Source organism: Protopterus annectens, chromosome 6.part1, assembly GCF_019279795.1.
Source record: "Protopterus annectens isolate FY-2018-M chromosome 6.part1, PAN1.0, whole genome shotgun sequence".
Lineage (NCBI taxonomy): Eukaryota > Metazoa > Chordata > Ceratodontiformes > Protopteridae > Protopterus > Protopterus annectens.
This window is the reverse complement of record NC_056738.1, coordinates 368,963,740-368,980,074: the sequence shown is the minus strand read 5'-3', so window position 1 is coordinate 368,980,074 and position 16,335 is coordinate 368,963,740. Positions and strand designations below refer to the sequence as shown.

At 44.3% G+C, this 16,335-nt stretch overlaps 1 protein-coding gene across 1 annotated transcript in view; it reads right to left on the bottom strand.

Moving 5' to 3' along the window:
• Positions 1-16,335, bottom strand: part of FRMD8 (FERM domain containing 8) — a 1,254,366-nt gene that overhangs the window by 330,803 nt on the left and 907,228 nt on the right. The window contains exon 9 of the mRNA XM_044075785.1: positions 6,698-6,847. Within this exon, the coding sequence (XP_043931720.1) occupies positions 6,698-6,847 (150 nt within the window). The remainder of the gene's footprint in view (positions 1-6,697; positions 6,848-16,335) is intronic.

Genomic DNA, 16,335 nt, shown 5'->3' with positions numbered 1-16,335 from the left:
AGTTAAGATCCCAGGCTGGAGTGGGAGCTCTCCTGGGGGGGGGGGGTCTTAAATTTCTGGCTCCTCTCAAGAACTGTTTGACCAGAGGATGAGAGAAGAGGGATGGTTCAGTATTATAATGAGCTGAGATGGCAAAGGCATGAATCTTAATTGAAGAGAAAGACAGGCCTTTGTGGAACACTTCTGTTAAGTAATCTAGTATATGAGGTAAGCTGGGCACATCTGTGTCCATTCCTAGAGACTGGCTCCAAGAACAGTATCTTTTCCACTTTTCTGAATAGGATTTTATAGTAGTAGGCCTTTTTGCCTCCTGGAAGACATCCAGCACCTGTTTACTGAGGGTACAGGGGATGAACCAGGCTGCTAGGTTCAAGGTTTGTAATTGAGGATGTAAAATGTGGCCCTCCTGTTGGGAAAGCAGGGAGGGGGGCTGAGACAGGGTTCAAGGTGGCAGTACTGTCAGACTGCGCAAAGGTGGGTACCAGTGCTAGCATGGCCAGTCTGGTGCAATCAGGATTGTCCTTGGCTTGTCCTGTTTGATCATTAGTAGAATCTTGGAGAGGAGGGATAGAGGGGGAAAAGTACAGATTGAGAGGTTTTCCCATGTAAAGGACAGGGCATCCACTTTCCATGCTTTGCTGTGGGGAGTTCTGGTGCAATATTTGCTCAATTGAAGGTTCTGAGGGGAAGTGAAGAGGTCCCCCTCTGGTGCCCCCCACCTGTGAATCAGCAGACTGAATTATTTGAGTTCCTGTTTCCACTTGTGCAGGTCCATTAGATTTCTGCTTATGTCGTCTGCCAGTGAATTTAGTTTGCCTGGCAGGAATTGAGCTTGTAGGTGCACTTGGGTGATCAAGGCTGTGTCTCCCAGAGCCATGGCTAACATGCAGAGTGGGTAGGAATGGGTTCCCCCCTGCTTATTTATGTACCACATAACTGTGTTGCTGTCTGTCTTTATCAATAGTTGCCCTCGAAGAATAAGGCGTTTGAAGGCTGTCAGAGCATTCTGTACAGCTAACATTTCTTTTTGATTGATATGCAGGTGCATTTGCTTTGGGCTCCATTTGCCTTGAATACCTTGTCCTGCCATGTGAGCCCCCATGCATAGTCTAAAGCGTCTGTTGTTAGGGTTGGGGCGGCAGGGGGAAGAGTGAAAGGAAGTCCTTTGTTGTGGTAGCAGGCTTCTGTCCACCAAAGAAACTCTGCCCTTAGGCAAGGAATGATAGGAATCATTGTTTCCAGGTGCTGAGAAATTTGACACCAGAGACTTTTTAAGTACCACTGAAGTTTCCTCATATGCAGTCTTGCATATGGAATTAGTAGAATACAAGAGGCCATGAACCCTACGGCTTCCAGTATTTTTCTTGCAGATAGCTGGGGTTTGGTGGCCAGTAGATTGAAGTAGTTTGTCAAATACATGTGTTTTTCTGGAATGAGGAATGCCATCTGGGAAGTTGTGTTCAAGCTTGCTCCCAGGAATACAGTCTATTGGCTGGGTACCATATGTGATTTCTTTTCACTGATAGTATACCCCAGTGAAGTTAGAAGTCTCTTTACAAATGTCAGGTGCTGGAGTAGCAATTCCTGACTGTCTGCCTGAATCAGGCAATCGTGCAGGTATGTGTAAATCTGAATTTTTCTCTGGCTGCAATATGCAATGGCTGGAGCTAGGCATTTTGTGAATACCCTGGGCGCAGTAGATAAGCCAAAGGGAAGTACAGAGAATTGATAATGCATAGAGCCTGCTCTGAAACGTAGGTATTTCTTACAAGATTCCCTTATGGGGATGTGCAGATAAGCTTCTTTTAAGTCTAGGGTGGCTAGCCAAGAGTCCATGGCTAGCATAGAAAGCAGCTATTGGAGAGTAAGTATCTTGAACCTTGGAAAAAAATAGGAAGGTGTTGAGAATAGACAGATCCAGGATAGAGTGCCAAGAGGTTTCTTTCCTGGGGACCAGAAACAGTCTGGAGTAAAAACCATGTCCCCTATGCTCTGCTGAGACAGGTTGAATAGCCTTGATACTGAGAAGAGAAAGTACTGCCCACTGGTTTGGGGGAAGGTCTGGCCATCAGCTTGGGGTTGGAAGTCAGTGGAAGTAGAATCTGTATCCTGGGATACAATGTTCAATACCCATCAGTCCTGGGTGATGTACTCCCAGTTTTTTGCATGTAGGTCAAGTTTTCCTCCTAAGGGTGCAAGTACTTGGGCAAGGCTTGGAAGAATTAAGGATAAGTCATTGTGAGATTTTACCATAGGATGCTGGCTTACTACTCCCTGTTTTAGAAGTGGGAGCACTCTATTGCTTAGATCTGTGCATACTCTGAGACTGTAATCGTGGTGGTTCAGTTAGGACTAAGAAGGTGTGGGAGGGACTGGAAAGGACCAGTTTTTTGAAGGCCAATGCCTACTGAATCTAGGTGGCTGTACCTCTAGTAAATAAGTAAGAGTTTGCATAGATTTAGCTTTTTCCTCCATCTTTTTGAGGACGACTTCTGCTTTATTGCCAAACGGGAATTCTTGATTTAGTGGTGCATCTAGTAATTTTGCTTTGACATATCTGGCAAGGTATGTTCCTTAAGCTACGCATGCCTTCTAAGAACAGGCTCAGTGACAACAGCCTATAACCATATAGCCAGATTTATAACGGGAATGCCTTATCAAACCCATCACTGCCTAAACCTAAAATCACTTGACTGGCTAGAATTGCCCAATATACTCAAACTCAACCAACTTGCTGAGGCATTCAAAATAATGAATCAACCTGACAAAACCCCCTCATTGAGCAAAATACTTACCCCCTACTCCAACCTCACTTGCCTCAGATCATCTAAAAGCCTCCAAGTGCAAACCATTAAATCTAACAACTCGGGAGGTGATGCTCTCTATGCTAATTCCATTGGAAAACTCTGGAACTCCCTTCCAAGCAAACTAAGACTCTTGACCTCTCTAAATCAATTCAAAAATCACCTTAAAGAATTCCTTAAGTCCCACTGGCTATGCTCCTGTACTAAACCAGACTAGCACCAAACGTCCAACACCTCCTAGCCTCTTACCATCCCAAAATCTTTCTCTGTCCCAGAAGGAAGCACTTTGTAACCTTCTTAGATTAACTACAAAAGCCTCCACTGGTTTCCTAATGGAACTGAAGTCAATTTGTGTTTATGCCTATATGTTACTAATATGTTCACTTGCCTGCACCTCTAGGCAACAGAATGCATAACCAATTGTTTATATATCTTATGTGTATAATATTTACCTTTGCCTGTATATGATATGCACCTTCTTTGTATATGATATGTACCTTTCATTACTTCTGGAGCTTTTCTCCCTGGGCCTCTACTGAAAAAGGACATGTATCCAGCTAGACTAGCCCGGTCAACAAATGTAAAATAAAATAAATAAAATAAAATAAATAAACAGCCCTGCACGATGCTCAAGATGCTTCTAAAGCATCAAAACCACATTGCAAAGTATGTTTTCCAACTTGGTTAGCAGAATGCATTAACTCTTGTAAATCTTTATGTTCTGCACAATCAGGAATCAACATCATTTTCCATTTAATTAGCTCCATAATATATCGCTGATACTTCAACATATGAAACTGGCAATTTAAAGCCCTGATGGCAAGAGTAGCAGAGGTGTATATCTTCTTAACCCATCTATCTAAAGCCCTAGAGTCCCTGGCCAAAGGGGTAGGGCTTTTGGCTATTGTAGCCTTAATGCCTTTAGGTCCCTGGGAAATGGTCTCTAGAGCTGCAGTAGGATTCTTAAAGAGAAACTTGTGGGAGTCAGGTACTCTGTAGTACCTGCCAGAATTCCTGGCCACTGGAGGCAAGTTATCAGGGGTAAGGCTGGATTCCAAGAAGACATCATCTACAATATCCAGAACAGGGGGTATAGCTAGAGGCCTGTGCTAAGGCAAGTCAAAAAATTCTCTGAGTCTCTTTTTGGACTGTGGGTAGTCCTGGCATTCCCAGCAGAAATCCTCTCTTAAGGTATGCAAGGTTTCACCAAAGGGAAAGTCCACTGGAGGGGAGGCAGAGGGGATGGAATCCTCTGAATCTGAATCCTCACAGGTAGATAAGGGAATGTCCTGGTAATCAGAGGGATCAGAGTCACGGTCTGTAGAATCAGAAGGAGAATCAATCCTTTGTCTCATAGAGGGGGAAAACTGACTTCCCCTAATTAAAGTTATTAGGTCTTCAGCCATTCCAAGCACTTGTTTCCGTGGCATGGGAGATTGAGCATGCACTTTGATCGTCGGTTTTCTAGGCGAATTCCAAACTCTGAGCCAGAGAACCTCAGTAGTTTTAGTCAAAAACGAAGATGTTGGTTTACTACGAACATCAGAAGGGTGGAATACACCCTCAGAAGTCGGTGCCTGCACAGCGGCTCCAGACCCATACAAGGTAGAGACATCCGCAGGATCTAAAGTCGAAGAAGCAACTCGTGGCATACTGGACTCGGAAAGGGTCTCTGCAGAGGCCTGCAAATCTGTAGAAGTGGGTATCAGGGGCTGTGAAAGTGCCTCACTGAGTAATGACCTATGCGGTCTGTCTCTGTCTTTATCCTTACGTTTTTTCAGAAGATCTGTAGTCGGATAGCTTATCAAAGTTATTTCAGAATACAGAGAACGAGAGCAAAATAATTTAGCGAAAAAAATAACCTGACGACGAATAGTTCGGGCATTGAGCAAGTCACAAAACCGACAGCGAGGAACATTGTGGTCTGGGCCTAAATAGATGGCGCAGTAAGAATGAAAATCTCTGTGAGGTATTTTCTTTCCACAGGCCAGACAATTATTAACTTTTTGTGACATCGGTTAGAGCAAGAAAAAAAGGATCCCCAACGGTGTACTTATCTTTTAGAAGACTTCAGGTATGAAACTCGAAAAACAAAAATTTCAGGAGGCGGCCGACTGGCACTAGCGAACTGCTTTTGCTTCGGACACTGCACGGCAAGAAAGACTGATGTAATGGTGTCGGCTGCATGTTTTATACCCATGACGTCCTGACGTCATGGAAGAAGCGACAGCATCCGATGCAGAAATTCCAGGACTGTGGAATTCAGGCCGACTGAGGGCTACCTGCAGGCAGATAACTCAAATGTGATGACTGCAACAGTGAAACACGAAGAACATTTGCCTTGGTACATGTGGGTGGGGCAACAGGAAAAAAGAGGGAGAGGACATTCTAGACTTCTGCCTGGCAAATGGATTGAAAGTAGTTCAGAAAGTCTATCGGCGAATCTAATTTCCATATATGTGTGAGTGTGTGTAAGTACACACACACACACACACACATTATATATATATATATATATATATATATATACACACACACACACACATATATATATATATATATATACACACACACACACACACACACACACACACACACACACACACACACACACACACACACACACACATGTGTTGTGTCTAAGTATAGTTTTCATAATTTCCAGACACCATATACGTAGCCTTTACTTCATCACAATTTATTGCAGACGCCCTGCTTCCTTTGTCCCCTTCTTTCTCTTTCAAGGCACCATATGCTCCCTGAGATAATAGTTTGCAGAACTTGTACACACTTGTTTTAGTACTGTAGAAGAAATGCTCAAAGGTTAAACATTTTAGGAACATGAGAAAGTAACATGAGAGGAGTTGGATGCTTCATCATTAGTAATGGGATTTCGAGAACGGTTGTGACTGCAATGACAAAAGTCATGTATGTTGCTATTAGAAAATGTTCTCATTTTTATGTGGTCACAAGTGAACGTGATTTTTCTGTGGAATACAGGAGCATCTAAATATTACAACAGTTCTAACAATTTTATTCTTCCCTACACTTCTCCATGTTTCAACTAGATACAGGCTTAAACAGATGAAAAAAGTTCAAGCCATCAACTGCTAGCCGAACTCACAAATAGCACTTTTTCTCTTTTTTTTGCATGGCAAAAGGCATGGGACACGTCCCTCTACACTTCCCAAATCCCTTTGCTTAAACACAACTATGAATGAAAGAAGAAAACAATTCACACTGGAACAGCAGCAGTGCACAGACAGAAAATATACTGTGTACAATTTTCTACCAGAAACAAAACATGGCACTTTCCATATCAGCAAATTTAAATTGCTGAGTTGAAATCTTATGTTTGCAATAATACTGATAATATTATAAACATAATAAGTTCCAAGAACTGGAAACGATATACAGATCCTTCACAGTGAAAGACTACAGCAGCATTTTATTTTAAAAAAGGCATGGTAGCAAGGTGAGCTGAAAGCTTGGTTAAATTCATTGTTCTCAGTAAAACTCAGGCTTAAAACCAACTCTATCTGCAAAATAATGAGTAGCTAACCTGTCAATGAACCTCAGTATCTTAATGTGCCTTAGCACTTCTGTTTCTTTGCAATATGTGACCTGATACAGAGTATGATGTCTGAAAGCTTGTTAATGCTCATTTTACTCAGTCAATTATGGGGGATGTTTTTGATTTACTTGGAGGTGAGACATCCCATTAAACCTTCAAATGTCATTGCAGGGCTTGTAATCTCTTTCTTTTCCAAAAAGGCTTCTTACCTTATGGGATGGTACTCAGACTGTCAAAAGTAATGCTTATGCATACTAATTTTCTCTAGTGCAGTTGTTTGGGTTAATGGTTGCATTTTTACTTAAAAAAATGTAGTTACCTGTTTAGAATAAATCTTTAACAATTTATTCACTTTTGTTCCTTCATCATCCCCATCAAATTCTAGCCACAAAATCTGAGTTTCATCCTCTTCCTCAGGGTACGTATGATCCCAAGATAGTTCACTGAATCGCAGACTAAGTAATACATGCTAAGGACAATGAAAAAAAAAAAGATGAAACATTCATAATTTAGGAACTTCATTTTTGAACTTAGTTACTCAAGATATTTTTCTTCTCTAATGGAATACTAAAAAAGAATATACAGCAAGTAGAAATTCTGCATATTATCCTTATGTATTGGCCTAACAGTTCTTCTATAGCATATTTTATAGCATCATGAAGATTTGAGGGGTAACATACAAATGCACATAATTTTGGTAAAGACTGCTGCAGTATGACAAGTTTATCTGGTGTGGCCATGCAGCAAAACAGCAATGAGGAATGACTTTGTACACATCTATTCTAGCCTATTCATCAATAAGGTGCTTCCTATAATAACAAATGTCCTATATCTTTGTTACAGTATTCTTTACTATAGGGATCTCCCGCCTAAGACAGCCAGATATACCAAAGCCTTAAGATCTTGTATGCACCGTACATTGCACATATGCTCCCCGAAACAAGCGTTGGGCATAAAAGTGACATACGGACACAGTTACCCTGAAATTTTTTTGCCAAAAGTCCGAATGCCATTATCACTCATCGGTCTGAATGCCTTGTTGTGCTGGTTACCCAGCCATCAGACGAGTACCCCAGGTTGCCTTTTTTTTTTTTTTTAACTTTCCTTTGGACTTGTATTTTATTTTATTTAACTAGAGTTCATGTCCTCCAAGAAGGGAAAAAAAGAAGTTATGTCTTACCATAACATTCCATCTGTGTTCTTGATCTTCTTTCATTCATTACTGAAGGGTTCGATTCCGAACCCTCAGAACCGAATCGGCCTAATACTAAGCACGCGCCAGCCAAAAACTCTCGAGCTATGTTTCTACCCACAATGCCCTTCTCCCTTTTACTTCAGATCGAGTTTGCCCATGTTACACAAGTAAAGCAGAGGCCATTTCTGCACAAGTGCCCTAAGACACCACTTGGACACAAAGTATCCCATAGGAGCCTTTGGCAGGGGAAGGAGGGTGGGAAGTGATGCATGAAAGAAGATCAACAACACAGATGGAACGTTATGGTAAGACATAACTTCTTTATCTGATGTTGTTAATCTTCTTTCCATTCCTCACTGATGGGACAGAATTCCCAGCTACTTTGTGATCCTTGGGCAGCCCTTATGGAAGAACGCTCCTGAGTACCATTGAGCCGAAGGCAGCTCTCCCTCTGGAGACCACATCCAATTTGTAATGACTGATAAGTGTGTGGGGTTTAGCCCAAGTGACTGCTGCACAGATGATATCCATAGAAGCCCTGGAATGGAAGGCTACAGATGTTGCCATAGATCTAGTAGAATGGGCTTTACTATTCTGTGGCGTAGGTTCTTTTGCAAATGAATACGTGAAGTGTATGCAGTCTCTCAACCATTTTGATAAAGTGACCTTGGAGACAGAATTTCCCATTCTAGCCCCAGAAAAGGAAATGAAAAGTTGTTCAGTTTTACGAAATGCTTTGGTCCTGTCTAAATAAAATCTCAATTATCTGTGCACATCCACGGAATGTAGGCAGTATTCCCCTTTATTAGAAAAATTTGGGAAAAATAAGTCAATAATCTGAGTGATGGAAAAGTCAGAAACAACTTTGGGGAGGAAAGATGGATTTGTTCAGATTGATAATCTGTCCTTGTGGAAGATTAGATAGGGCCTTTTGGTGCATAATGCCTGAAGCTCAGAAATTCATCTGGCTGACGTGATGGCTACCAGAAACAGAGATTTCCATGACAAGAATATGAAGTCACACTTCGCTGTAGGCAAAAATGGAGGTTGAGTTAAAGACTGAAGAACTAATGTGAGGCTCCATGGCTCTATAGGCTGTCTGATTGGAGGGCTAATGTGAAAAACACCTTTGAGAAAAGTTTTACATAGATGTAGTGATATGAGGGGAGTACCATCCTAATCCATTATGACAGTCTGAAATACCCACTAGATGTACTCGTATGGTAGAGGCTGTGGCTCCATCTTGGAAAAACTTAGATAGGTATCTTAAAACCACTGTGACTGGAACCGAATATGGATCAAGCATCTTTTTCTTTGACCAAATAGAGAATCTTTTCCACTTGCCCTGATATAGTCTTCTGGTGGATGGTTTATGAGAGGCCACAATAATATTACGAACAGGTGAGGTGAGAACATCCTGCCCGGCGACTAACGGAAGTGGAGAAACCAAGCTGTCAGCTTGAGACTGGAGAGGTTTGGATGACTCAACCCTTGGTGGTGAGAAATTAAATCTGGAAGAGGGTCCAAAAATCCACGGTCAACATAAGAGATGAGGCCGAAGGAAGGAGAACCAAACTTATCGAGTCCAAAATAGGGCTATGAGGATCACTTTGCATTTCAACCGAATGGCTTTATGAACTGAGGTATCCGAGGAATAGGGGGGGGGGATAGGCATATAGCAGTCCCGTGGGCCAATCGTGAATCAGAGCATCCTTCGGGACTCCCCCTTGGGGGGGGGGGGGGATAGGGCAAAATAGCTGCTGCATTTGTTGTTTGATGAGGAGGCGAATAGTTCGCAGCAAGGTTGGCCCCAACAGCTGAAAATTTCTGCCGCTACTTCGGGATTGAAAGACCACTCATGAGGCAAGAGAATACATCTGCTCAACTTGTCTGCAATCACACTGGAAATCCCCAGGATATGCACTGCTATCAGAAAGCGGTTGGAAGCTATCGCCCACTGCCAAATTCTCATGGCCTCTCGACACAGGGAATAGGACTTGGTTCCTCCTTGCTTGTTGATATACCAGACTACTGACATATTGTCTGACTAAACTGCAATCATTCCAGAAGGCAGAACAGGTTGGAATGCTTACAACGCTAACAGCACCACTCTCAGTTCTAGAATGTTGATATGCAAGTTGGCCTCCAATGTGGACCATGCACCTTGGACTGTCTTTCCCTGGAAATGGCCACCTCACCCTATCAGGGAAGCATCCGTGGTCACAATGGCTTTGGGCTGAGGGGGCTGGAATGGAAGCTCCAAAGTTCTGTGTCTGGCCTTACCTTAACCACCAAAGACGGTCCTGCTTGCAAGAACTGGTCATCACTGAGAGAGAAGCCGCCATTGAAGTATTCGCATGTGCAGTTTCGCAAGAGGCACTATTGGTATGGAAGCTGCCATGGATCCTAAAACCTGAAGAACATCTCTTGCTGAGACTTTGTTTTGACAGAGTATCACCCGGAGCTGAAGCCTCAATCTCTGAAGTCTCTGAGCTGGGAGCGACACCAGACAAAAGTGGGTGTTGAAGACTGCTCTGATGAATTCTATCTTCTGGACAGGAGTAAGATTGGATTTCTCCCACTTTACAGTTATCCCCAAAATTTTTGCCAGTAAACGGTTGTATTGCAGGGCTGTTATCAGAAGATGACTGGCGGAGGCGGTAAGAAGCCAATTGTCCAAATACAGAAACAGCCAGAATCCTTGTAGTCTCAAGTGAGCTGTAACCACTGCCATGCACTTTGTGAACACTCTGGGGGCTGCAGAGAGTCCGAATGGCAGGGCACAAAACTGGTAATGATTGTCTCCTAGCCAGAAACGAAGGAGACTCCTGGAACATTTCTTCATTTTAATGTGGTAATATGCATCCCAAAGGTCTATAGAGCACATCCAATCGCCTTTCCTTAAAAAAGGGAGAATGGACTGAACCGTGACCATTCGGAATTTGGTTTGGGCAACAGACTTGTTCAAATTGCTGAGATCCAGAATGGGTCTCCAGTCCCCTGTCTTTTTTGGCACCAAAAAAAAGTCTTGATTAAAATCTCGATCCGCATTGGTCTGGTGGGACTAATTGGATGACTCTTTTTTGACACAGCTTGTTTATTTCCACAGCTGCTTCTTCCCTTTCACTGGGTGAAACGTCGGAAAGTTTTGCCGGACGCTTTGGGTAAGTGATGAGGAGAATGGTGTAACCTGTGGTTATGATCTTCTGCATCCAACGATCACTGGTTATTGAATGCTAGGCAGGCAGATGCAGAGAGAAACGACTCCCGACTGCTTCCAGAGGAAAGCAATTGGGCCACTCTTCAGAAGCGCTGATACGGCTGCCCAGACAAAAAATCCCTGGGTCCCTGATTACGTGGACCTCCTCTGCCTTGGTAGGAGCGTCTTCCAGAATTGTTACCCCCTCTGCCCCTGGGGGTATCATCACCACACGTGGCACGGAAAGGACCCTGAGATTTGTTGTGCCACATTTTGCCACTCCTCTGGTTCCTAGAAAAGGAATGCTGAGGGTTAGAAAAATGTAGACCTACAGCAGACAGGTTCTTACCGCCCTGCTCACATCTGGTCAGTGTCCGTCACATTGGGGCCAAAAAGGAAAAAGGCTTCGATGGGAGCATTCAGGAAGGAAGACTTGAAAGGGTCTGCGAGGTCACAAAGGTGTATCGAAACATGGCATCTCATAACTATGCCTGAACCTGCAGCTCTAGCCGCCCCTTCAGTTGCGTGTGAGAGGAACCTCATGGACGAATTGGAGATAGATTCCAGGACTGTGAGCTGCGAGGCAACTTTATCCCTTACCTCGTCAGACACCTGCCCTGCAAGTGTTCCGGAGAGTTCAGAGATCAAGTCTCTTTGGAGCCTCGTAAAATGTGCCAAGTAGTTCAGGGACCATATGGCAAAGGTCGCTGAAGCAAAGACTCGCTTCCCCAATCTGTCCACGGCCTGGGACTCTCTGTTGGATGGGTGAACAGGATGACTCTTCAGAGTGTTCCTTTTTCGTGGTCGCCGCCACCACCATAGCATCGACTGGTAAACCTCTGGATCAATATGGGTTTTCCTCAGGTGGAGAAAGTATCTTGTCAGGTCTCCGAGGGATCGAATCAACAGAATCAGGGTTCTTCCAAGTGAGCTGCACCATGAGCTGAGCTAGGTCGTCTGCAGGCGGGGTCACCCAAGAGGTAGGTGGCCGGGCAAGGAAAGCTTCCAGAAACACGGACTTCTCGGAAGAAGGATTAGTGGATGTCTGGTCACCTCTCTGCTTCAGCATCTCAAGGATGTCCCCGAAGGAGACATCCTCAGTGGGTGACTGTGGGGAACCCTTCACCATCATCGAAATCTGTGTCTTCTGTTAGAGGCTCCTCAGGCGAGTCTACATGCTTCCTCTTGCGTGATCTCTGCTATGGGGGCTCCTCAGTGGGGACTTCTGAGGAGGACTTGGAAGAGGGAGCACCCTGCAATGGAGAGACCTGCAGCTTTCCTGCCTGGTGTCCGGGGAGGTGGCCTGTGACAGCTGTAGCTCAAGGGGAGAGGTCTGGGGTTCCGACGTCGGCAGAATGCTTCCAGAAGCAAGTGCCCTCTCCATAGCATGGAAAGCAGGTCCACAAAAAGAGGGATGGGAGCCCAGAACCGAAGGACAACCTCGGAACCAGGGTCACACCCCGCTCCGTTAAACCCGCTCCCAAGGATGGAGTCTCAAGCAGGATCAGTGCAGACAGGACTCCTGGTACCAATGACGGAGCTGAAGAAACACTCGGAACCGTGCCATGAACCAAGGAGCCTGCAGCCCAATCACAGGGTTGAGGAAGGACCGGTTCAGCAGGAACTGAGGACCAAAGGGACAGTCCCGGAGCCCCAGTGAGGTCAACTGCAGGTGCTGAGACGGGGGGGGTTCCGAAAACAACGTCGGAGCAGAAGGCTTTGAAACTGGTATGGACAAAGGAGGAGAATAGGATGGACCCCGTGGAAGTCAACCCAAGTCCTGCAGGAGGATGGGTCCTGGAAGAAGTGGGTATCCCCCTGGCTGTCAACAGCTGGTCCACAAGACACACCATATCAAGTTCTGAAAGGCTCCTGGTGGATCTAGTGGATACTCCGGACAGGGAATCCGGTCATTCTAGGAAGGGACTGTACACCTGCCCTAGAAATGGGTCTGTGGATGGACAGTATCAGGTCCGTGGTGTGGAATCTGCCAGCACCTATGTCTCAAGTTTGAAGACCGGAAGCTGTGGGGTCAAATTCGTACTTGTCAGGGCCATAAAACAGCTTGGTGCCAACGGGGCACTCAGAAGTGATGCAGGAGGTTCAATCATAATTGCAGAGATAGGCATCAAAGGCATGCACTGTGTCGAAGTGGCACCCGGTGCCAAAGTCGTAGCAGTCGTGAGGTCGACAGTCAGTGCCGGAGACAGTATCAAGAGTCGAAGCTGGTACCGACCTAGGAACAGTCATAGCTGAAGCAGAAGAGGTCAGTGCCGGATGAGCTAGACTTGTGCTCTGAAGATAATTTTGGCACTTTAGGTTTCACAGATTTGCTCTGGTCACCAGATGGTGAAGCGGGAACTGAATGGAACCTTTTCTTATCCTTAACTGGAGGGGATGGGACCTCCGTCACATAAAGGGCCTCTGAAAAGGGCGACTTTAGTAGGCCCTTTAGGATCAACTTACGCTTGCGCCCGTTCAAAGTGCGCTGACTGAATAACTTTGACAAATCGCATAAGAAGGTTGCACCGAAAGATGGGGCACCCCCAAACAATAAACACAATCATCATAAGACTCACTGTTCGGAAGTTTATCCTTACAAGAAGCACAATGTTTAAAACCCGATGTGCTCTTTTTATCAGACATGAAATTTACACACAACAATCAAGGAAGATTACTATAAAAAAAAATTTAAACTATCTCTATGTCTAAAACTATCTAAATACGCACAATATCTATGAAATATGTAAAAAAAAAAAAAATACACGCACAAACACAACTAGTCAGATAAAAGGGAAAGATAAGAGAAATACCAATGATGGTATTCAATGAATACCACAAGAGAAGAAAGAGAAGGCCATACCAACAATGGTACTTAAAGAGTTGACCAAACTGGTAGAAGCAGGAGTGAAAAGTCTAAATATAACTGTAAAAACACAGAATTATCAATATAAACCACAAACAAGAAGAAAGGTGACAAAATATCCTAAGATATAATCAAAAAGTTTTCACTTATCTGAGAGCTCGGCTGAAACGCGGCTTTACGGCTATGTGGCAAACGAGATCTGAGAAGGAAGAAGGGCAATGTGGGTAGAAACATATCTCGAGAGTTTTTCGCTGGCGCGAGCTTGGTATTAGGTCAACTCAGTTCCGAGGGCTTGGAGCCGAACCCATTGGTGAGGAATGGAAAGAAGATTAACATCAGATTGTAGTATGGGAGGCAGATTCCCCATGAAAAGTGTCTTTCGTTTTGGTGCTTCCCAGGACCATACCTTCTGTATTATCTGTAAGGCATTTGTGCCTAAGGCACTCATAAGCAATTTGCCCTCCTTGGCCATTTATTTTGAAAATCAACAGCTTAAACAGTTAGCCCAGGGTAGCATGGTGGTATCCATTAACCCTGAGATATTCCTGCTAGGTAAGAAGAAGGTCAAGAAGTCTTGGCTGAATTCTTTATTGTCCAGCAAACACCGAACATCCCTCTAGAAGCGAGAAATAGTTCTGTAAGCTGTCCAGCATCTACATCTGATTCCTCTGCCACGACCATATCTGGAGGCAGTATAGATCTGTCTTTTTGCATGTCCTCTGTGGATTTGCATGCATCTGCTCTGGACAGCAAGGGGGAACCACAGCTGATTATCTCAGAGGGTTCTAGAAGGATTCCACAGATGCTGGTCAAGGAGGAGGTTACGGGTACGCTTAACTGAATCTCGCCAAGGGTTGGATCCCTCCAGTATTTGTTGTGCTGATGTCCCTTTCAAAAAAAGACAAAAGACGAAGCATGTTTCAGTCCATCCTGGGGATCCTCAAAGGGAATGGCAAGAGTTTACTCAGGGCTAGCTTTCTGCTTTGGTGGCCCTGAAGCCTCCTCAAAGGGTTTCAGTGCCTGCTCCTCCTTGGACCTCTACACCTTCTAAAGGATCTAGGGAACCGGATTCCTTGGATGAGGATTCAGAGTTTGATGAGAGGTTCTTGTCCTACTCTTCACAGATGCCTTTGCCTTATGGTTCTGATGAACAGCAGTCTAGTAGTCCTGAGTCTCCTTTTGAGGAATTGTCCTTGGGGGCAGAATTGCTGGGCTAATGGAATACTTTAAGTGGGATTCTTCAAGTGTCTGAAAATCAGAGGAGATATTACGAGTTGCTTCAGGTGGATACACCTAAACCTTATGCTGTTCCTCCTGTGTTGGCTGCCTTGTTAGACACTTTCATTGTTGTTTACAGGTTCTATAAGGTCCCTGAGGATTGTCAATATTTACTTAAGTGTCCTTCTGCTGATCATGCTGTGGTGTCGGTCTCTTCTGACAAACCTTCTAAGCTCTTGCCTTCTTCCAAACTTTTGCCTTCTGATATGGACAGTGTGGAAATGGTAAGAAGGTTTACAATGCTTCTGCTTTGGCCTTTAGACCTATTAATTGCCAAGAACCACATGACCAGATATGCTCTGGCTATTAATTACCAGAGACACATGACAAGATATGCTATAGCTTTTATTGCTCAGGCTTATCAGGTTATTTCTGACCTCCCTGATTTTGAATTCAAATTTCCTGCCTTATCTACTAAGTTCTACTTCTCAAGTGGCTTGCCACTCTATTAAAGTGTAGCGATTTGTGGGTCTGCCATGAGGCTTTACTCTTGTCTTCATCTCTAGTTTTTGCCTGAGGACATAAAGCCAAGTTGTTGGATGCTCCTTTGGTTAATAAACATCTTTTTGAGACTGCTGTTGCTGACCTGTTTAAGCCTTTTGAAGAGAATGGCAAAGTTTTGCAGGACCTTAAATACATTTTTGTCTCTCCTATCCCTAAGTTTCAGAGGAATTATCCTTCTAGATCTGCTTTTGTTCTCAGACAGCACTGCCATGCCTCAAAGAGCATAAAGGAAGGTAGGCGAGCCTTCACTGCTAAGGGTTCTCAGACTTCTGTGGCTCAGAAGCCTCCTTCCTACACCTGCTTCCCTTTGACAATCTCTCCCTACTCTTAGACTAGGTTCATTTGTCTTTTTGGCTTTCCCTTTGTCTTCTAAATTGGCTCATCTTCATTTCAGACTCTTGGGTTCTTTATATCATCTGTCAGGGTTACTTCATGGTATGAAAGTCTCTCCCTCCTTAAGCAACATCCTCATTTCCTGGAGGTCCTAGGGTCCCTGGTAAACCAAGGAACCATTCAGCCTGTTAACCCTTCCCAAGTAGAAAAGGGTTTTTAGGTTCATAGGTAGGTACTAGGCTATTAGCCCTGGGGCCTTTACAAGCCCAGCCAAAAAGGTACCCTGGCTTTTGCCACCTAAGAAAATTATTTTCCTGTGCCACTGTCAAACAGAGCCACAGAGGTGATCCCCGGGGTGAATTTCCTATTTCCCATCCAATCATCAAGATTTTTCTTGAAGAGTGCTAATGAGGAGCTTTGTTTGATATAGGTAGGAAGTTTATTCCAGAGTATGGGAAGTCTCTGGGACAGGAATCTATCCCTCCAGCATGTTCTGTTTATTGTGGTGACAAGGTTTAGGTCCCTAGAGCGTGTAGCTCGGAGGGATTGGGATTTCTTTAAGTGGAGCATGTCCAACAGCTC